Source organism: Ceratotherium simum, chromosome 5 (assembly GCF_057802395.1).
Source record: "Ceratotherium simum simum isolate JZ-2026a chromosome 5, ASM5780239v1, whole genome shotgun sequence".
NCBI lineage: Eukaryota > Metazoa > Chordata > Mammalia > Perissodactyla > Rhinocerotidae > Ceratotherium > Ceratotherium simum.
In genome coordinates, this window is record NC_141904.1 from 86,099,176 (window position 1) to 86,121,949 (window position 22,774).

General features: G+C 42.8%; 2 protein-coding genes across 11 annotated transcripts in view; one reads left to right on the top strand and one right to left on the bottom strand.

Annotated features, from left to right (window-relative positions):
- Positions 1–2,505, top strand: part of MKRN2 (makorin ring finger protein 2) — a 36,251-nt gene extending 33,746 nt beyond the window's left edge. For all 4 annotated transcript variants that reach the window (XM_004443152.3, XM_087431538.1, XM_087431536.1 and 1 more), the window contains 2 exons: positions 661–805; positions 960–2,505. In XM_004443152.3, the coding sequence (XP_004443209.1) occupies positions 661–805; positions 960–1,097 (283 nt within the window). In that variant the 3' untranslated portion in view covers positions 1,098–2,505. The remainder of the gene's footprint in view (positions 1–660; positions 806–959) is intronic.
- The window catches only part of RAF1 (Raf-1 proto-oncogene, serine/threonine kinase), a 74,885-nt gene continuing 54,509 nt past the window's right edge, over positions 2,399–22,774 (bottom strand). For 5 of the 7 annotated variants that reach the window (XM_087431533.1, XM_087431530.1, XM_087431531.1 and 2 more), the window contains 15 exons: positions 21,824–21,926; positions 21,353–21,510; positions 19,614–19,712; positions 17,058–17,211; positions 16,160–16,219; positions 13,679–13,706; positions 13,444–13,571; positions 12,976–13,093; positions 8,194–8,278; positions 7,245–7,421; positions 5,907–5,953; positions 4,505–4,623; positions 3,973–4,104; positions 3,696–3,830; positions 2,399–3,450 (listed from right to left, as the gene is read on the bottom strand). In XM_087431533.1, the coding sequence (XP_087287659.1) occupies positions 3,307–3,450; positions 3,696–3,830; positions 3,973–4,104; positions 4,505–4,623; positions 5,907–5,953; positions 7,245–7,421; positions 8,194–8,278; positions 12,976–13,093; positions 13,444–13,571; positions 13,679–13,706; positions 16,160–16,219; positions 17,058–17,211; positions 19,614–19,712; positions 21,353–21,510; positions 21,824–21,926 (1,687 nt within the window). In that variant the 3' untranslated portion in view covers positions 2,399–3,306. The remainder of the gene's footprint in view (positions 3,451–3,695; positions 3,831–3,972; positions 4,105–4,504; positions 4,624–5,906; positions 5,954–7,244; positions 7,422–8,193; positions 8,279–12,975; positions 13,094–13,443; positions 13,572–13,678; positions 13,707–16,159; positions 16,220–17,057; positions 17,212–19,613; positions 19,713–21,352; positions 21,511–21,823; positions 21,927–22,774) is intronic. The other 2 variants (XM_004443150.3, XM_087431535.1) reach the window with 1 other exon arrangement.

Consider the following 22,774-nt stretch of genomic DNA (forward strand, 5'->3'; position numbering starts at 1 on the left):
TTATGAGTTTCCTCTGGAGCAAGGGTTCTTAACATAAGGGTCTGTGGGTAGAATTCGAAGATAGGGGAAAAAATTTTTAACTTTTTGACAACTATTTTGTAGACCTATGTGTTTTATTTTTTGCATTTGAAAATACTGTTCTGAGAAGGAGTCCATAGCACATAGAGTTAAGAAGCTCTGCTCTAGAGGGTGGGACCAAGGAAAATTGGAAGGAGACCTGTAACTTGAGGCAGCTGCTAAAATTCATTGCTTTCCCTGTGACTCCTAAGTCATGGCTTCCTGTGGTCACCTTGACATCATTGCTGGCCTGGAGGAAGGGAAGCTTTTCTGGGTGGAGCTCCTACTGGGACTTTGAGCTGAGGCAAGGAACCCAGACAGCTGGCCCAGAGGGGCAGTCAGGCCCACATTCCCTTGAAGGCCTTTGGAGCACCGCAGGCTCAAAACACAGCAGAATCCCCACACACGTAAAATTCTGCATGAGGCCGTATGTCAGAGTGGGAATATTATCCAGCTTAGAAATCGGCATCTTAACCTCTCTGAGCCTCAGTTCCCACCTGTAACATGAGGCTGACCTAGCTCTGGCAGGGATGGAGGAAAGCAGTGGTTCATCTGGACTCCAGATTCTCCCACCATCCTCGACTTTTTCTTTCTGCTTTTCAGAAAAAAAGCTTGTAAATACTTTGAGCAAGGCAAGGGGACCTGCCCATTTGGAAGCAAATGCCTTTACCGCCATGCTTACCCTGATGGGCGGCTAGCAGAGCCGGAGAAACCTCGGAAACAGCTGAGTTCTGAAGGCACTGTGAGGGTAAGGACTTGGCCATCTCTAATCAGACACTTACCTATGGGCATTGCTGATGGCTGTGGCAGCAGAGATGGGTAAGCAAAAAAAAAAAAAAAGCTCCCCAGCCTTCATGTTGCCTTTAGCAATAACCAGGCATGTTCACTGGCTGTTTTTGCAGTTCTTTAATTCAGTGCGGCTCTGGGATTTCATTGCGAACCGAGAAAGCCAGCATGTCCCCAACACTGAAGGTGTCGACGTGACAGAACTTGGGGACCTCTTCATGCACCTGTCCGGAGTGGAGTCGTCAGAACCCTGAAGAGTAGATGGTCGCCCCTGCATCTTAGGCTCCGCCGGCCAAGCCTTCCCCAAGTTTATGGTGTGCAGAGCTTCCTTTAATACAGTCCAAGGTGGCGTGATTTGAGTGGGGTTGTACTTTTAACCTTGGTGTCATCCACTCTCCATTATTACAGCCGTGGGAAGAGTGAAGGATATAAAATAACCTAACGAGCATATGGAATCACTACTTTTATAGTTGATAGCTTAGTTGAACCTCAAGCTCTTTGGGGGGACCAGCTAACCAGCCAGCCTGAATTTTGACTGACTGCTTTTAAAACACCCCTGGCTCCTGTCTGTCTTGAGCTTTGACTCCCTAGAAACAGTCAACCTGCAGCTGCACTTAAAGCAGCAGATGCATTTTTCTTACCAAAGGAGTCTTCAGCTGTATAAAGGATTCCTGTATCATACATTTCCCTAGTGTACTTAAATAGTGGGTGGTCAAAAACTTGATTTATACAGAACTTTTCAAGAAGCAGTCACCTTAGCATAAAACTTTATTTAGGGCTCTTCAGTGTCCCAAATCAGAGCAGGAGTCTTGCTACCATGTGTTCAAGAAACAAAGTTCAACTTTTTTCCCCATAAGGGGGCCTTGTTGAAGTAGCAGGAAGTATGGGGTGGCAAAATAGAGGCACGGCCGCACATTTCTGATTTGTTGGGGCCACAACTGGAGGAAGCCTTGCACACATGCCTCGAGGGAAACACGTCCCGTCTCTCACTTGTGGGCTCATGCCCCCAGGGTAATCGTGCTGGTGGCTCAGTGCACACGTGCTGTTATGTATGCCCTCCTACCCAAGCCATCTAGGCTCATCAGTAAAGCTGAGCTTTGATTGGAAATTTTGGAAAAATTTTAATGGCACCCAAGAAAGTTTCTGGTTCTGACCCAGCAGTGGTCCTGAAGAGATCTGAGCACAAGTCTTCTGTCACCAGTTGTGATTTTTAAGTGAAGGAGCATAACTCTGAATCAGAACAAACTCACTCCAAGCCTGAATTACCTATTTTTATAAACAGGTGTAGATACCAAATATTTTATAAAATGCATTAAAGTGTGGGTAGAAAAAGGTCTATCTACTTTTACATGGGTTTAGAGTGCTTTTTGTGTAAACTGTTTGGTGAGGGTGATGAAGAGCACAGAGAAAGGCTGAATTAAATTCATTCCCAGGGGAGGCTCTGGGCCTGTTTCCTGCTTCTTGAGTTGAGTTCTGCTCCAGAAGGGATGAACGCATGGAGAGTTCAAGCTGTGAGCTCAGTATTACTTTAAAAGGAGGGAACGGCCATTAAACCTACATTTAATTTATTTTATTAAAATAACATAATTGAGGAACAATTGGATAACTGTGGTGTTGTCAGGCGCAATAAAAACAAAATTAAATCCCAAATCATCAAGAAAACCTGTATTCCTGGCTTCCTTGTATACATGATGTGACTGACTGTAGAGAGACAAGGCTAGCCTGGTGGCCCCGCCCCATAGGGGCAGCTCCTGGAAGACTAAATTCAGCATGATGGAAGACTGCTCCCTGAGAGGGCGGAGACTGGGAGGGGCAGGCCAAGCGCCTCTTCGGGAAAACCATCCCAATGCACTGGAGACCTCCAAGAAAAGAAAAGTGTCCCCAAAGTCAAGTTCCATAGTACCAAAGCAGGCTTCTTCAGGCGGCCATGGTCTTGACAGTCCTGGGCTGTTTAGTGCATTATGTGCAAAACTACCTGTTTGTTTGGTGCTACACCACTCTCTCTGAAGAAAAGTCCTTCCTGTGATAAGCATTCCTCATAGGAGCTGATTTCCAAAATCCATGTGTCCCCACATCAGGGCTAGTTTGCCTGCCCTGCTACCTTCATTTCCCCTCCGAGTGCTTTTTCCTGCCCTAAAAATACTCATTTAGCCAATAGCTGGGGCCCCAGATCATGTATTGCCATCAGTAGCCATTGGTGCATCTGGAGAAGGCTTGGCTCATGAGTGTGGGGATGCAGGGAGGGAGCAGGAGAAACCAGCATTGCGAATGGCTTCCTTCTCCCAGGGCCAGAAAGGATAGAAAAGAAGGCAACATGAAGTTAAGGCCCTGTGAGTAATCTAGAAGGTCCTTAGCAGCAGCTTCTCTGAAGATGAGCTCTGTCCCCATAGATAGGGAGCAGAAAGGTGGTGCCTGCTGACTTCCCTTCCTCCCCTGGTGGCCTGAGCGCAGGTGTGAAGTCAGCTAGAAGACAGGCAGTCTAGGGGACGTGGTCAACGTGCAGGCATTAATATCCTCGGTGTGCGCCGCCCGATGCAGGGATGGCTCAGAAGCGCTCCGGTTGATTTTCGGTAGAGAGTGTTGGAGCAGCTCGATGGAAGATAAGATCTGAAACACGGCCAGAAAATGGTCTCATTAGCTGGGGCTTGGTGTTTCCACAGCAGCAGCTTTCAATCAGGGGCCTAAAGACACAGGCTGTTCTCCCCATCCCACCCGCAACATCTTAGGGAGAACACGACTCCCTCCCTATTAAGAGGGAAAAAAAAAAAAAACAAAACACTTCCCTCCTTATTTCTATCATTAATTAAGAACTCCTGCTTTAATCAGTTCCAGCACCTTGAGCTAAGCCTTACCTGGGGAAAAAGAGGCCTCTCTTCCTTAACTTTCTTCACGCAGTCAGCTACAAGCCTCTTCATTGCTTTGGGGCAGTTCTTGTATAGCTTACTAAGGTCTGGGGAGGCATACCCTCGGCCCACCATGAAGATGATCTAAGGCAAAGAAAACAGTTGAGGGAATGGGTGGATGAACAACAGTGAAAGTAGCAACTTCTAACTCTCCTGCTGCTCAGACTGGCAGGAGGCCCAGGGGCTTCCACAGTGACGTTAGGTCCTTAAGCACCAGTGCACGTACCTGATCTCGGTTGTTGATGTGGGAGTAAGGCAGTTCCCCTGTCATGAGCTCATAGAGTACAATGCCATAGGAATAGACATCAGACTGGAAGCTGAACGGGTTATTATCCTGCATTCGGATCACCTCTGGGGCCTAGAGGGACAAAGTGCATTTGTCACAAGCTGGGCCTCACAGACATCCAGCAGCCAGGCTGTCCCTTCCATTGGGTATGAACGAGTCCTTTCCTCAGGCCTTTATAGCTCTTCCCCAAAGGGCTCTGACTCTTAGGTCAGGCTAAAACGAGCTCAGGAGTCCTAGTCTCTGGGATCCAGCACTTCCTATCACCTAACTCCTCCAAGCTATGCTTCAGCATAGTTCTCATCACCAGCTTCTCCCAGGAAACCCAAATTTGCCCAGGTGGTCTGATGTCACTAAAGGCACCACTGAGGCGGTCTGGACTTTGGGGAAGTGGAAATGCTGTTAAGTTTGCACATAGACCTCCAGGGCACCCCTTCTGCCCTGTACCCTGCTAGTGGGAGCCAAGCCTCCTCACCATCCACAGGACAGAGCCAGTGGGTTGTTCAACCTGCTGAGAACCACTCCAGCGTGACTTGACTGTTGCCAAACCAAAATCTCCAATTTTCACCGTCAGGCCTTCATGGAGAAATATATCTCAATGCTTGTTAAGGACTCTGGTTTCAAAAGAATGGTCAAGTGAATTTTGAAAAACTTCCCAAAGTTCTTATTAGCACAGCATTTCTCTGCCTCCCATCTGCCCCAGCCCTCCCCACACTGGATTCCCTAGTATTTCTGAAGTTTTACTAAGTGCTTTTGAAATGCCCCTTCTTCCAGGAGGCACGCAGGGATTGCTCAGGTTGCCAGATTATTTGGCTCGAACCAAAAACAAGCCAGTTTTCCTCCTGCTTCTCCCCATTTACACATCTAGGTACCAGGTCCCTGGCCTTGTGATCTTCCTTCCCACATAATGTAGGTGCCTTAAACCCCAAGACTCTAAGAGCACAGTCTGCCTTCTGGTGCTCCTCAGAGCTGAGCATGGCCTGCTGATTGCTTATATTCATTCCCGCCTGCATTCGACCCTCACGTGACTAACTGAAACACACGTGAATAACAAAATGGCAAATCCCTCGCTGAGCGCTGAATGCTGTCCTAAGATATTTTTCACTAGAATAGGTACCACTTGGTGACTTGAAAATCAGAACCAAACTCGCCTCATTTCTGGGTAAAGAAGTCAGGCAGTTTAAGGCCAACCTGTGATCTGCTGATGCCTACTAATTCATAGCTCCTTAAAATCTGTGGTGTCTGCTTTCAGGGCATAATGTGTTGGTCCCAAAAAACCCATCACTAAAAGGTATTCCATGCCTCAGGCATGTGCCCCAAATAGGCCATGTCCCATAATCCAACTCAACACAACTGTCGTGCCTCTCACTGGCCAAGAAGCAAAGTTCAGCTGTAATGCCACGCTCTTCAAAGAGAATGACTGGGGGAGGGAGGCAGATGTAAAATTGTTACATTTTATGCCCTATAGCATGCAAAATACCTTTATTCATTTCCCTTCTATAAAAACATGTTCAGTCTTAGAAAGGGAAAGGGTCGATTCCAACAGTGACCTCTAAGGAAACCACTTCTGTACATTTAAGAAAGACAATGTTATATAGTAATTTTGAAAATCTTGCAACATCTGGCTTTCAGTTACTTTCTGACCAGATACACACACTGTCCACAAACTAGAAATAAACATAAATTACAAAAGCCCCATCCCCCTAAGTTAAATTGAGCAATAAATAGCTTAATAAAACCAGACCTGTTTCAAGCATAACCCAAACACATATCAACTCTTACGGAACTCTCCAAAGTCACTTTTGCTGAGATAAAAAGTCTCTCTTCTGTTTTCCTAAATTTAGAACTGAGCAAATAAAACCATCACCAAAGGATACTGTTGGATTTCATGTCTCTGTGGATGATGTTCTTTGCATGTAAATAGCTGTGAAGGGAAAATAAATTTATTAAAAACAGTTTGAGGGACATGGGTAGAAAGCAGCTTCAAACCACAGCTAAAAAGTAAAGCATGTGAAGGCCTGGCTCCCAGTGAGGAGTTACATTTGGGGATTGGCCCTGTGCTGGTTCAGCCTGGTCCACATCACACCTTACCTGAAGGTGAGGTCACAGCACAAATGGGGCGACACGTCTTTAAGCAATTGTACTTAAAAAGTAATTCTGACAACCCAATGTCCATCAACTGGTGAACAAATAAATAAAACGTGGCATATCCATACAATGGAATATTATTCAGCCACAGAAAGGAATGCAGTACTGAAACATGCTACCACATCGATGAACCTCTCAAAAACATTAAGTGAAAGAAGCCAGACACAAAAGACCTCATCTTATATTTTGAAAATGTTCTAACATTAGATAGTGGTAATGGTTGTACAACTCTGTGAATATACTAAAAAACCCCCCAGGAATTGTACACTTTTAAGGGGTGAATTTCATATGTGAATTATATCTCAAATTTTAAAAAGTTAAGTCTGACTAGTTATTTCTTAAAATATACAGAATGCACTAGTAATTTCTTAAAATGTCCTTATGAATTTTAAAGGTAGAACATGAGATTTCATATAGCACTTACAAGCACAGCTGTAGCTTAAGCCTCTCAGACATCTGGGGGTATGAGGAATTCCTACTCCTCCACATAAGGGGTATTTCAGAGGAAAAGTCTGTAGTACTGCCCTGGGCTAGCCAAGGATGGAACATGTGCACACACATGCACACACAGACATACCTCTTTCATAGAGAAATATGTCAAGCACAGAGACCCAAAAGGGTAGCATTTAATGGAGGTGCTAAAGATGACCCTTTAAGTGTTCTCAAAAAGGAAAATAAATTATGCAAAAAGATGACATCTGATCGAACCCTCATGTGGAAGCAGCACACTTGTCGATGGGCCACGCCTAGATATCCAATGCCTCCAGAAAGCACTGCCATGACAGTCCAAGCAGAAGGTACCAACCTGCACTATGCTGTTCTTAGGTGTCTGGCTGAATTCTGAGGGCAGTGGCTGGAACCTGAATCTGAGCCCCAAGGCGGCAGCCTCAGCTTGAGCGAGGAACCTAAATTTCTCATTCCTTCAGCCCACCCCAGAGGCTCATTTTCAACTGTGCAAAAATATCACAAAAATCACTTAACAGACTTGACTTTTCCTAATCTTGGTTCCGATTTAGGGACAAGTTGATGCTTGGACCCCAGACCTAGTCGTCAGGTCATCTACTCACTCCATTCCCTGAGCAGTCTGCCGGGCGATGTCAATCAACTGGAACATCTGGAACTTGGTCTCCTGGACGTGCAGGTGTTTGTAGAGGCTGCTGCCCTCGCACCACTGGGTCACAATTGCCAGGTTGTCCTTTGTCATGTACCCCATGAAGAGCAAGATGTTCACGTGTCGTGTTTTGCTGAGGGGGGAGGAGAGAAAAGTCTCTGAACGAACTTTCCATTGCTGCAAAATAGGGAGATCTACTCTTCTTTCCCATTGACACTGATCCTGTGTGTTCCTGATGCCACCAGTGCTTACAATCTGGGTAGCTGGCAAAGCAAACATGCAACTGCTGATAATCCAGTTGCTGTTGTGAGCTGACAAAGGAGCCCACCTGTCGTTCACGTCAGTGCTGGCCTTGTTTATAGAGAGGACATTCTCTAATCCGTGTACACACAACTCTCCCCACAGGGGTCACAAGGACCCCTCATGTGGGGAATCCATCATTATTCAACTTATTCCTACAAGTCTAAATAGTGACTCAAAGATTTGAAAGCTGAAGGTTTTGAAGTCTAGAATAAGGCAACTTGGCTATAAAAAGAGTTCTTGGAAATAAATGTGAAAATAGACCCTATTTCTCCCTACCTCAAACCAGAACCTAGAGACAGAACCTGGGCTACTGAGTGTAGTGTACCCACAGACCTAAAGCAGTGGAAGGGGGTATGCTCATCACAGGGCCTTTGAGAAGGGCCCTTCTACCACATAAGCTGGAAGGAAACCTTCCACTCCCTATCACTAGTAAGGGAGGATTTTCAACCACAGGACTCCACAGTTAACACTCACTAAGCACCCGTCCCAGCCACAGGCCCTCAGAGAAAGCTCTGTGCCGTGCAGCCTGCTTACTCTCTAGTTCCTGTACCACCACCCACACCCTGCCCCTACCACTCGAGGTCAGCTTTAAGTCTACTTACCGTAGGACAGCCACCTCATTCCTGAAGGCCTGGAACTGCTCTGGTGTGGGGTCGACAACCTTTAGGATCTTTACTGCAACATCTCCTGCAAATTAGTTTGCAGTCAGTGCATCAGTTGAATGATCTTACTTTGTTATTTTTCACATACCCTAGTGCTGAGGAAGGTATAGTGAATCACTTATTCAAAAATCATATCCCTAGACAAATGGAATATGCAAATTTCTAAATTATTCAAGTGGTTGAAAAAATTTAAACAGTACTAAATTTAAATTTATACTACTATCCTTAAAATATCGCCCCACAGGCCTTCAACAGGCTTGGTTTAAACTATTCCTATGAAGCCTGGCATCCCCAGCAGTGAGGTCGTATGTGACAGGTGACAACCTGGGCCTGTGAAGATGATGCTGTGGTGGATATGAATGGCCCAAAAGATACTGAATACTGGGAGCCAGAAGGTTGGTGCCAGGAAGCAGGCCATTTAGCAAGCAGTTGATGTTAAACTCAGCAGCCACATTTCAAGAGACCTGAGATGGTCCTTTGTACAGAGTCACAGACATATTGAAATTAAGCTTCTTTGCCTTCAATAGCATTTAAAAGTAATCCTAATGATTAATACTGATTGCTTACTATACCCTGGCACTGTGTGTGCTTTCATAGGCATTCTCTCCTTTAATCCTCATAGTTGCCCTATGATGTAAGTTACTGCTATCCTCACTTTACAGGCAGCAAACAGAGAAGTTCAGTCACTTGCCCAAGGTCATAGAGCCAAAAAACACAAGTGCTGGAGCCAGGATTAGAACCCCAGTCTGACTGCAATGGCTGCACTTCTAACTACAGTACTGACAACTGACTGTCAATCACTCTGAGTAAAACCAGCCTCTTGATATAATTTTAGAAACATCCAGGGATATTCTACTTTATACACGCTACCAACTGAGAAGCCACTTTCAGAAGTGATTTTATGTCATATTTATAACAGTAATTATAATCAATTACTTGAAGCCCTATTAGGACCTCAGGTTTCCATGGCAAATGAATTTACTAAAACATGGCCTTCTGAGGATCAAACAAAGTAGAGTTAGTTGAATTAGTTCAACTTGGAAGCAAATTAGTTCCTCCATCTATCGACCATGTCCCCCTGGCAGCTTCTGTTGGAGCACTCCTCATTTCATTTTAGGGGAGCACCAACTGGTAGAGAGATGGTTCTTATATTAGGTCCCAAACTGTTGCCCTGTGATCTCTGGTTTTATCATCTAAAGCTGAAGTCCCGGGCCGGCCCCGTGGCTTAGCGGTTAAGTGCGCGTGCCCCGCTGCTGGCGGTCCGGGTTCGGATCCCGGGCGCGCACCAACGCACCGCTTCTCCGGCCATGCTGAGGCCGCATCCCACATACAGCAACTAGAAGGATGTGCAACTATGACATACAACTATCTACTGGGGCTTTGGGGAAAAAAATAAATAAATAAATTAAAAAAAAAAAGCTGAAGTCCCCACTTAACAGCAGCCTCCAAATTAGTTCTCATCCAATTCCCTGGCACAGGTGTTTACCCAAGTCCCAGGGTTGCCTGTGAAGGTGCTGCTGAGTTTGGATGAGAGAGATGCACACTATATTCAGAGCTTCCTTCTATCTAAGAAGATGGAGCTGGTAAACCATGGAGTCCCAACCTCAAGTTCCTTATAAATGAGTAGGAAGACAAGAGTCTTTTGCATAATTGCTCATTCTGGAACAGTTTGAGCCAAGAAAGGAGTCTGGGGGGAGAGGGTGGTATGTGCAGAGTGGGGAATAAATCTCTTTGCAGAGAGGATGTAGAAAGATTTTCTGAAGGAAATAGGATATAAGCCAAGGGAAGGATTTTACTCAACAGGAGAAGAGGCTCTTCCAGACTAGGTACACAAGGAACAAAGGTGAGGTAAGGGGGATGAGAGAAACACGAGTTGTGTTTGGGAAACTCGAGCATGCGATTTGGGCACCTACAGGATAAGAGGGAGGCCAGGGAAGAGTCTGCTGCAAGAGCCTAGGCAAGATGCAGGCATAGTGGTGACAATGGGAATAAAAGGAGGGGATGGAGGCAAGAAATCCTATGAAGGTGAACTGACCCAACATGGCAGTCAACTGAGTGGCGGGGCCAGAGGACGGCAGTGCTGGTGGCACTGGGCAGGGCTTTAAAGGGACAGACTGAAGGTAGGGGTGCAGGAGGAAGGCTTGGGGAGATGTTGGATGGTCCCTCAGGAGGGGTTGCCTCTCAAGACCTTCCTAGTTCACGAGCCTAGTTTTGCAATCCCTTCTCTTTCTCATAGCTCTCCTCTGGGCATGCTCTAGTTGTCAGTGAACTCACCGTCAGTGTCACTCATCTAGGACCTGATGAGTAATGCAACCTCAAAGCTCAAAGGATTCACCGGCAGCCAAAGCCTGCTCACGTGACTCACTCTGACCCTGCAGTCAGCTGAATATCCTCCACCTCTAGCCTCTACTTTTGGGAACAGTGCACAGGCCTCATCCCTGTTAAAACGTCATCTTTTCTTTGTCCCATCATCACAGTCTGTTCAAATCCTCTCATCTTTCTAAATCCTATTATCCAAATCTGCATACACCTCCGTTTAAGTCATCCACAATACCTGAATCTTCATGCAAGTCACTGATGGGAAGACTGAACAGGGTCAAACCAAAGGCAGAGCCCTACGGCACCTGCAAGGACCACCTGCCAGCCAGCTCATGGTTAACGGTTACAATAACAGATAACGTGCAATTTCTTAGTGAAACCCAGGGACTATACTCTATGCTACAGCACTCCCCACATTTTATGTATATATACTCTGAGGATTGCCATGATAGGGATTCAATCTGCTAGGAACAATGGGCAAACGTTACAGGAAAACAAATTTTATTTAACTCATATTAAGAAATGGTTTTCTACTGGTAGGAACTGCCCAGAGCTAGAATGAGTTCTCAGACAAGTAACGAGTGCCCATCACCCTGGTTTTCAGGCCAAGGCTGGCCAAACCTCCTGAGGGTCTTGCAGTGAGACCCCATTTCACCCAAAAGATATCCAAAGTCTTTATGGGACCCTGCAACCCCCCACCCCCGGACCTCACTCCTATTACCCTCTCCCCTCACTCACTCTACTGAAGCCAGTCAGACCTCCTTGAGCTCCTAGAACAGGCCAGGTGAGTGGCCCACTTTGCATCTGCTGTTGCTGCTTCCCCAGGTAACCGTACCACCTTCAGGCCTCACGCAAATGCCACTTCCTCAGAAGACAACTCCTCTACCAATCTGAAAACTGTGAGCCCGGACTGCCACTCCATACCTGCTTTCCTCCATTTTTCTCCTCAGCACTTAAAACACACTATAATACTTGACTTTTCTTGGTTATTATCTCCACCAGAATATAAACTCCATAAGAGAAAGAATTTTTATCTGTTTTGTTCACTGCTTCATTCCTAGCCCCTAAAAGAATGCTTGGTATTAGAGAATGCTCAAGAAATGAAGAAATGAATGAATTCTAAGATGTAACTGTCAGCAAGGCAAGTTATAAATTGACAAGCCATCTGTCTGAGGCTCTGGAGTGGGAAGTGGGCACAGCCTCTGGCGGGGAATACTGGCTACTTAGTTGCTTGCCGCACAGGTCAAGAATTAGTTTCTGGCAGGGAATGTCAGGACTCAGTGCCCAGCCTGCGGCCCCCAGGCCTTGCCTGGCCACAAGTCTGTAGAATTAGGTCTGGGCCCCAAACAAAGGCTGCTCTCCAACCTGCCCCCAGTAGTCCTGGGGGCCAAGTGCATCACCCCAAGTCCACCTCTCTAGCACTCTGTGCAACATGTGTTCAGTAACACTGCTTATTGCTAATCTCTCCTTTCAAACCTGTTTCTCAGATGAGTATAAAATTTATAGTAATATTTTTTCTTTTCCTTCTGGAATTATCCAAATACCCTTATAGCTGGCAATCTTACAACATGTAAAGATGGTACATGAAGTAATTATTCATCAAACCAGAACTTACTTTCCCTTAATAGTAAAGTCAGAGGCAAATGTAATACAAACAAGTTAAGACACATTCCTATTGGTTATCATTTTTTTAATAAGATATTGAGTTGGTATCATCTTCATCCACCACTGAAGAAGGAAGAGCTATTATCACTTGGTGAATTTGGAATGTTTTTACCTTTTTAAACACCAATTCATTTCCTTGTTTTAACCATTTGGGATTGTCTAAAACTTAGTATACACACCCCTGCTTTCCAGAACAGAACAGGATGAACACCATTCCTCCTCCTCTTATTGAGTTAGTCAAACTTACAAACCTCAGCCTTAGGTTTATGTGATGGGGCTCCCAGGACATGGGTTATACCAGGCTGCTGGCCTCTCGGGACCTCAGTTTTCTTGCATGCAAAATCTCTAAGGTGCTTTCCAGCTTTAAGTTTCTAGAATCCATGCTCCCCTCATAGCAGTAGACTGTTACTCACTTATAGGGCTTACAGCATGTCCCAGGGGCACATTGTATTTAATCAATTTATAAGAGACCCTGACATTTGACTATAGGGCTCAACTTTTGTTCACCAATTCCTAATTATTCTGGAACTTTAATCATTACCAATTACAGCATCATTGAGTCTAAAAAGAATGCTATGAAACTTCACTGAGATATTATTAAGTTCCATCTTCAGATGTAATCAGGTATCCCTGGAGAGTGCTGCTGTGAGCCGTGGAGCATAATGAATCTTATCCCTCTCTGGACTGAAACTCCACCTCATCCCAAGCCTCACAATAAAGGGAGGGCCCAGAACTTACCATGCCATTTGCCCTTATAAACAGTTCCAAAGGAGCCTGACCCAATCCGAGTGGAGAGCATCACTTCACTGGCTTCTATTTCCCAGTAATAGCTTGAATCTCTCTGTCCACGAGGCCTCTGAAACAAGCAGAGATCATTAATATCCTCCATGGAACGGTAAAGGTCTGTTGAGCGAGGGTGTCAAGGAAAAGATCAACTCCATCCATTCCCATATCTTTCAAAGACAGAGATATTAACTGTAATTCCAATTTTTGTCTTTTGAGAAAACACCATTTTAATTGTACTCTGCTTTACAACTAACAGGTTTTCCAATGTAAGCATGCCAAAAATGGCAATGACATTTATAACATATTCATTAACTATTTTTTATTAGAAACCCTCCCCACCAAATTAAAAATATTCTCATTTATGACTAGGTTTTTCTTACTGAACCCTAATCTGCAGAAAGTACTGTTAGCCCTACTCACAATTTTGTTTTTCTCCTGGGTCCCGGATCCTGGTGCCCGCTCTCTCTGTGCCGGCACAGGGGTTTTAGGCTGTGACCAGCCCGTTGGGCTCAGATTGTTGGGGCTGCTGGACAAGGCTGAAGGTGAGGCTTAACAGACAAGACAAACAGAATCCACACATGGATAAGCCAACAGAAGATACATAGCATAAAGAGAAAAGCCTATCACTATGTGCTAAATGGCTCTGGACAAGTACCTGATTCACTGTGACTTCGAATTGCATCCTGCAACAGAAAAGGAAAGCTGGTCAGTTTACACACTAGAAAAGATCTTCTCTTGGGGAGGGAAAGGGGAGGAGGAAGATTTGCAGGAACAAAGTAGATTATAAAACCTCTAAAATACAAAAAGTCTCATTACATACTCTAACTTTCCTTTGATTAAATTTGCCAAATGTCAGCAGTCAATATCTCCAAGACTGTTATCATCAAATATTAGGAGCACTGATGTTAACTCTTTATATACAATGGAAACCACATTCTTTTTCTCAGAAGAAAGCAATGCACACAGCAAACTCATACTCTTTAAGGAAGGCTAGCAAAGTTACTATCAGCTGACATCTTTCCAATGACTGGGGATCTTGCTCCATTGAGGCTCAAAAAAAATTGGAGATTCGGTGGCAAGCTCACTCATACTCCTCTAGGAGTTTAGGGCACACTAACCAGAAGGTGAATTTGATAAGGGTAAGTACCATGACTCCACACTTTATCCAAGCCTAAAATCATGGAAAGCTGGAAGGACCATAAATCTCCTAGTCCAAAACCTCCACTTTACATATAAGAAAACACATTTGAACAAGTGACGAGACTTGGCCAAGGTCACACAGCCAGTAGGTGGCAGAAATAGAACCAGAAACCACCACCCATGGATCTCAGCCCTGAGCTCATTCACCACAAAATGTTCCTCAGACCTTATGGGTAAGCTCTGATATCAGTTACATTCTACTTAGGTGAGAAGGCAAAGGCTGCCTTTAGCATTTATTAGAAACTGTTTGGGTGGAATAGTTTAAATCACAGGGCCCTGCATGAGACCGACATCCTCTTTTTACGAATCCTCACTGGAGTATGTAAAATAATAATATAAAACCACTTGGCCCCTATAACTTCAAAAAGGATATTTTTCTGGGAAGGTCTACTTTCTTTATGCAACCACAGTAAAAACAAAATGCTTTTCTCACAGAACTATTATTGGATGCTCCCACTCCATGACATCTTCACAAGATAAAAAGAATCATAAACCAAGCTGCCCCTCGCCCTCCTTTGGCAACCTCACCCAAGCACCTTCAGAGTTTACCAATAAAGCCTGGTTCTAGGGTTCCCAAACCTGGCCAGTCTTCAGAATCACCAGGAGAGGTGTTTAAGAATACAGATTCTCCACCCTTCTGCCCCCCACTAGTATTAAGCATGCCTGGGAGGGAAGGTGGGAAGCCCAGGAATCTGTATGTTTTTAAGTACGGCAGGATGACTGCCAGGTGGGCAAAACTTTGGCCAAAAATAATCTGAATTTCAACAGAATATTCAGTAGCTGTAGCTTTATTATCCAACTAATCCATTCTTTGTTTTTAGGCAAAGCACGGCACAATGTATTTTTATTGACCAGAATTACATTCCCAGGCACTAGGATTTTTTTCTTAATGTCACAGTAATTTTCTTCCCTGTATCCATTATATATCTCATATTTGCTGTGCTAATTTCTACAGTTGGATTGAGTTATTCTTAAAAGGAACTTTTTAATCATCTTGGAATCTAAATATTATTTAAAGAAAATTACAAATGGTTTAAACAAAGCAAGAACGTGTACTTTAAAAATGCTGAATCATATGTGATAAAAAAAAAACAGGAATCAAAATTTGCTCTGCCTCTAAAGTACAGAGAGGATTAAGCACAACAGTAGTGCTAGTTATTTTATAATAAAAATTAAAGAATTTTCATTTTTAATGTTCCCTCTAAGTACTGGAGTGTTTACACAGGAACTAATCACATAATAGAAGAAAAGTAACTGGTATGTTATTGTATTATTATCAGGGCTAATCATAAAACAGAAATACAATTCATAGCTTGCATACACATGACCTCCTCACAATAATCTTGTGATATTCAACGTGCCCCCCAAGTGACTAGTTTAGGCCCCACATTCAGAAGCCAACTTTTTGTTGAGTTTCTGCCGCCTCTGATTGGTAGGACAAGTATGTCGAAAGTGATCTGAGGTTTGAGTGAGGTAAGCTGTGCCTGAGGTGGCAGGGTCCATGAGGTTTTTCAAAGAACAATTCATGATGTAGAGAGAGCACAGCTATCTCGGATAAGATTTTAACAAAGGATTTTCAGGGCATATCAACCAAACTGACACATTTGGTTTCTAAATGGGGTATAAAGAGAATAGTGATGCTGTGAGCACCAACTAAATAAATCTAGCATTAGTCTTTGGCTGGAATTGATTTTTAAAAATTTTAGTGCCCGTGGCCTTAAAATCTCACTTGAGAAACTTATTTCACCTATCAGCAATACCACATACCAGTAATTTTTTTACTCCTATATACTCTATTGCCAAAAATGAAAACAAGTCTGACAAGAAATATTAAATTTAATTTAGTGATTGTTTCATTTTTGATAGTCTACTGTCTGACAGTCTTAGCAATCCTGTTAATTTACAAAAAAGCAAAGGCACGAAGAAGAATACCTACTCTTTCCCTCAAACAAAATCGTCTGGACCACGCCCTGGGAGAAGCTTTCAGGCTGTTATTCTAGTCCAAAGCAATGAGAAATAAAGAAGAATAAAGAACAAAGGAAGTATTTTAACTGTATTCAGTTGTTATTAAAGATGAACTAGAAAAGCAAACCAAACAAATAGAACATACCAAAAAGCCAAGAAAAGAAAAAGCAGTTTGAAAACACTAGCTTTGGGCACTTTTACATCTCCCTAAATATCTGCTTATTAAAATCCTATGACTTGGGCCGGCCCTGTGGCTTGGTGGTTAAGTGCGCGCGCTGCAATGCTGGTGGCCTGGGTTCGGATCCCGGGTGCGCATCGAGGCACCGCTTCTCCGTCCATCCTGAGGCCGAGTCCCACATGCAGCAACTAGAAGGATGTGCAGCTATGACATACGACTATCTACTGGGGCTTTGGGGGGAAAAAATAAAATAAATAAAATCTTTAAAAAAAAAAAAAAATCCTATGACTCTACCCTTTTATTTCTAAATAAAATCATTTAAAGTCTTTCAGAGAGTTTGTAGTTCTCCATCACTATTATTTTCTTTCCCACACCAAAATAAAACTACTCTTTATGTATGTTATTCACTAGCTCACTAAAATCCTATTCAAATCTGACATTGAAAGAATGAGTTCAAACATTAACATTTCTTCAGGAAATGTTAGTTCTTCACTAGAATGATATACCAACCAGATTATTCAACCAGTCTAAAGATGCAGTGAATAAAAAAGAAACTCAAAAAGTACAGGCACCCGAGAAAGTGCTGCAACATTCCTTATCAGGTTTGAAACCCAAAACTCTCTGACACAACAGTCAATCCCACCCGAATAACGGAGTAATACTCATCACCACCCCCGAGGGGCCCTATTACCTCAATCATCCTGCTGTCCACAGGCAGCGTGGTGCTGACCATGTGGACATTAGGTGTGGATGTTGACCTCTGCCTCTGGGAGAGGGAACCTTCAGAGGAGGGGCTGGAGGTGTTGAATGTGAAGGCATGGGGTGTGGAGTATCTGTGCTGGGAACTAGGCAAGGAAGAGAAAGAAAATTCCATGACTGACACTCAGGTCTCCCCATGATAAAGTCTTTCAACCAACTACTGCATTAAGATACTCAGGGGCAAACTCTACTTGTACTACAATCTTTGACAAAATGTTCCTTTCTTTCAATAGGCACCATTTAAAAATTTTCTTCTAGGCCAGCCCCAGTGGCCTAGTGGTTAAGTTTGGCAGGCTCCACTTCAGCGGCCTGGGTTCAGTTCCTGGGCACGGACCTACATTACTCGTCTATCAGTGGCCATGCTGTGATGGCAGCTCACATACAAAACAGAAGCAGACTGGCAATAGACATTAACTCAGGGAGAATCTTCCTCAGCAAAAATAGGAAGATTGGCAACAGATGTTAGCTCAGGGGCGAATCTTCCTCAGCAAAAAAAAAAAATCTTCTGTCTAGGTGCTTTTGCATGCAAATTTTTGAAAAGGAAATAATATATGTGCTTAGAATTCAAATGAAATGAACAATACATAAGTTTTCTTTTTAATAAATCATCTTTACAGAACACTCCGAATTCTTAGACTATCTCTGGCAAAGAACAGATTAGCATTTACTAACCACACTACCACCCAGTAAACTAGTTGGAACCTGCCCAGTTTAAAATTTAGAGGGGGATGGGCCGGCCCCGTGGCTTGGTGGTTAAGTGCGTGCGCTCCGCTGCCGGCGGCCCGGGTTCGGATCCCGGGTGCGCACCGAGGCACCGCTCCTCCAGCCATGCTGAGGCCGCGTCCCACATACAGCAACTAGAAGGATGTGCAGCTATGACAGACAACTATGTACTGGGGCTTTGGGGAAAAATAAATAAATAAAATCTTTAAAATTTAGAGGGGGCTGGCCTGGTGGTACAAGCGGTTAAGTGTGCACGCTCCGCTGCGGTGGCCCGGGATTCACCGGTTCGGATCCCGGGCGCGCACCGATGCACAGCTTGTCAGGCCGTGCTGTGGCGGCGTCCCATATAAAGTAGAGGAAGATGGGCACGAATTTTAGCCCAGGGCCAATCTTCCTCAGCAAAAAGAGGAAGATTGGCATCAGATGTTAGCTCAAGGCTGCGGATGTTAGCTCAAGGCTGATCTTCCTCACAATAAATAAATAAATGAATGAATGAATGAATGAATAAATAAATAAATAAATAAATAAAATAAAAATTTAGAGACTAAATTAGAGAACTCTAAGCAAGATATTTTAACAGATGGTTGGACCTGCTGAGCATGTCTGCAAAACGGCCAGCATTTATCCCCTGTGCATCCTCTCCCCCCATAACCCACTCACGAAGTCAATTAATGTGAACTCAGTTTTTAGGTTGCAATACCAACTGAAATTAACCACTGGCCTCTCTCAGCCAACCCCACTCCACCACCAAGCAAACTGGGAACAGGCATTAAGTATAACATTTTCATTATAAGCTCTAAAGATTACTTTGAGTTTTGTTCAGATTCAACTAACACCATGCATGAATTCAAGGGGTAGAGGCGAGTCGTTCTAAGACAAATTGCTCTACTGCCTTGAAAAATTGCCTTCTCAGGTAATTCAATGTTTATGCCTTCAGAGGCCTAAGAAGAAACCTTCAGAAGCAAGTACAGTTTTTTGGTCAGACTTGCTTTTCAAATCATCAAGGAAATAAAACCATACACAAATATATATCCAGATATCATTTCAATACAAATTCCCTGTTCTGAGATATGCTGCTTTCCATGCTAGTTTTACAAAGGCCATTAGATATTATACAATTATATATACATTAAAGTCAGATATTTTGGACAAAGATGTAGATTTTATTTTAGGTTCCAAATTCATGTGTAACACTGAGCAAGACGTGAGCGAGACATGTGAACTCAACGAAACTCATTTTAAATCTGAAAAACAGTAAAGACAAGTTATGTGTAAATTCACAGGCACACTAGAAAGGATATTTATACTAAAAATCTAATTAGATTCTTTTTTTTTAAGATAGCAGTCTATTAAATACCATGGTTTTAGCAATGCAAGACCATAATAAGCATTTCAAAGTTGAGGATTTTATTTTTATTGAATCACTGTATACAGTTTTGGGACCCTTTCCCTGAGGCTCAACTCACTACATACTGAGGAAGGCAAATCCTCAAGATCTTTAAAATGTGAGGAGATACTAAGGGGCATGCTATGATAATAGAAGAAATTGTAGTCAGAGTCACTTTCCAGAATGTAAGAACTACAGGACCACAAAGAGAAAGTTCTACATTTTATTCTAACACCAACATTAAGTTCCACAGAAGTAGCAAGGGGTTTATACAGAGAGAGGAGGAAATGCAAAGGAACTCATGTCTTTTGTATTCAAGCTTTCAATCCCCCTTCCAATATAACTTTCCAAAAGAAAAGCTGTAGATAAAAAAATTACCTAACAGGCATCCGGGAAACAGACTCTCGCATCCGACGCATTGTCAAAGAAGGCAGTGCTGGGACTCCACTATCACCAATAGTGGAATTTGGAAACAATCTAAATGAAATCAGAGAAAAGACTGGTTTACAGACTTGCAGTAATTTCACAGAGACAGCCTGTCTTGCCTTGCAAACTTACTGCTACTCAAACTGAACTTTTCCTAGTCACATTTTCCCCAACCATTTCAGGCTACCCAGAGTAAAGGGACCAGCAACCCAAATGGCTAGGTTGAATGACTACAGAATGTGAACAATATTGACCTGCCAATAAACATACAGACTCTAGTGTGCATTTCTAAGAAATACTGGTCCAAAGTCCAGTTATATCAAAATGTTTTTTAAAACCACAGTAGCGTACTTTATAACCTAAACCACATACAGCTTTCTTGGAAACATTCTGCCTAGGAAATGCATAGATGAAAAGACTGAAATATGAAGAATAAGTCACATTCAGCACCAGAAGGCATAAATAAGAGGAAAAGAGATATTAACATTAATTGGGGGTCTTCTTTCCACAAGATGAGCACTTGCACTGAGCAATTTCACGTGTTATTTCAGTTAATCCTCATAAGAACAACGCAAAGAAGATAATATACCTTTTCTCAGATGAGTGAACTGAGGCTCAGAGGTGGTACAGTTAATTAATGACAACACTGAGATTTTGACCTATGTCTGCTGGACTCCAAAGCCAGCCACTTATGCTACACACACTCTCTCTGCAAAAGCAACATGTGACTACCAGGAAAGAAAAAGATGTTCCATTGTGGTTTCATGATTACACTCCCTTAGTTTTTCTAGTGCCTTCAAAAAAAGATAAAACTTCAAGTTTGACTTTTCATATCCCTGTTAACAATTTTTTAAAGGCACTTTGGAATATGTACTTTCTATTTAAACCTTACTAAAAAATATTTTGTCTATATGAAATATATTTTAGTAACTGGTTTGTCTCCTGAGGGATACAAGTGTCTTTTGAATTTATTCAAATCGTTTCAAGACTAACGTTTTCTCCAGTTTGAGGTGAAGAAAATAGCACCAACTATGTATGCTTTCTGCTCCTTCTCAATGTCAAAGGTCTATTCAGCATATTTAACAAAATACAGAGTAGTGTCTACTAGCAACCTAGTAGACAACACTGTTAAGAGAGAAAAGCCAAGGAGCCGGCCCAGTGGCACAAGCGGTTGGGTGCGCGCGCTCCGCTGCGGCGGCCCGGGGTTCGCTGGTTCGGATCCCGGGCGCGCACCAACGCACTGCTTTGGCAAGCCATGCTGTGGCGGCATCCCATATAAAGTGGAGGAGGATGGGCACGGATGTTAGCCCAGGGCCGTCTTCCTTGGCAAAAAAAAGAGGAGGATTGGCGGATGTTAGCACAGGGCTGATCTCCTCACAAAAAAAAAAAAAGAGAGAGAAAAGCCAAAAAGTCTTCCTGGTTTTCACATCACTTTGTTTTTTGTTACTGAATCAAGTGAAAATCAATCCATGTTTGACAGATAATAGTCCTGCCTGCTCATTTTAGAGAGTTATGCCACACTAAAACTCACTAGTCTCAGAAATGTCATGTTTCTAAAGTCGATGGTTTCCAGATCACAATTCATTTAACAAGTCTAAAACCCAGACTTGTCAGTCAAATATACAAGTACCCTCAAAGAGTTTACACTTCCCCGCCCCCTTATATTCTTTGAAGAAACAATGATGCCTTACAAGAGTTGTCTGATATTACTCCAGTCCACACACATAGTAGGTACTTTGGTGCTACAGTGCTCGTGAAATTTGTAGCCACAAGTCTGACATCGAAATCCATTTAGCAGGAACTTCTGACAGATGTCACAGAAGGCAAGCTTCAGGAAGGTCTTCCGAGCCTGGAACAACAAGAACACAGGTATAAATTATGCTGAAATAAAGGAAAAATAACAAAGGACAAAATAATTTCGTTCTTAGCCCCCATAGGTTTTATAGAATGAAGAATCATACTTCTAACATCTGTAAAATTCATACCTAGAAATTAAAGTACATCTGTGACTAATGAAACCTAAATTGCCTTATTGTAAACAATAGCATAATTAGAGCTTTAAACAATCCAACAATATATATGCTTATTAGCTCTGAGAAATTCCTATTATGCTAGCCAAAGCACCCAACGTGCCATAAAGAGAGAGGAGACCTGTAACTTACAAAGTTGTGTGTTGTGAGGGGAACATGATCCAGGAAATCTACTTGAAGTTCTTCTCCAATCAATGAGGCAGCATCAGTATTCCAATCTAAGCGTGCTTTTTTACTAAAGGGGATTTTTAAAAACATAATATGAAAGAGAAATGTTTAAACAAAGTAAGAGTTTAATACCAATAATAACAGCTACCATTTATCTCGTGCTATATAAACATAAAATTAATCCCATACAACACTAACTTATTTAATTTATACAACAAACCTATGAAGTAGGCATTATTATCCTCATCTTAAAAATGAGAAAACTGGGGCCCTAAGAAGGTAACTTGTTCAAGGCTATACAGCGAGTCTAATGGCCTATGTTGGAATCTAGGTCAGTTGGATGCCAAAGCTTATGCTCTTAGAATAAAGTGAAATATAACAATCTCACGATAGAGTAAATATGCAATAAAGTGGACTTTGTGACATTAAAATCTTATAAAAATCCTAAAATACTATAAAATGGGTTATAAATATTGCTACAGAAGCAAAATTTAATCTTTACTAGCTTACTTCAATCTAGAAAATACATAAATACAAAGGAAATCACAAATGAAATGCACTTTTCTATTAATAATAGGCTCAAATCTGTAGAGTTGTTTGCAGGGGCTATAAATATAAGTTGATGGGAGACTTAACTGTCTTAAAATTTACTCTGAGACCACTCTTTCTAAGCCTAGAGTAAACGACAGAAAAACAGATACATTTAAGTAAAAATTAATGCCCAGCTCCTTTCTCAGGTCTTGTCTAGTTAATCCAGCCCATCTCTTGAAGGAGGAGTATTCTCAGGTAGGGAGAGAACACAGATACAGCACCATTCAAACCTCTCCCTTCACCAGAAGCCGATTACAGCCATTTTTCTGGTGACCCAATGGTAAAAAATCCATCCCTTAATATAATTCCCTATACAAGGTCTGG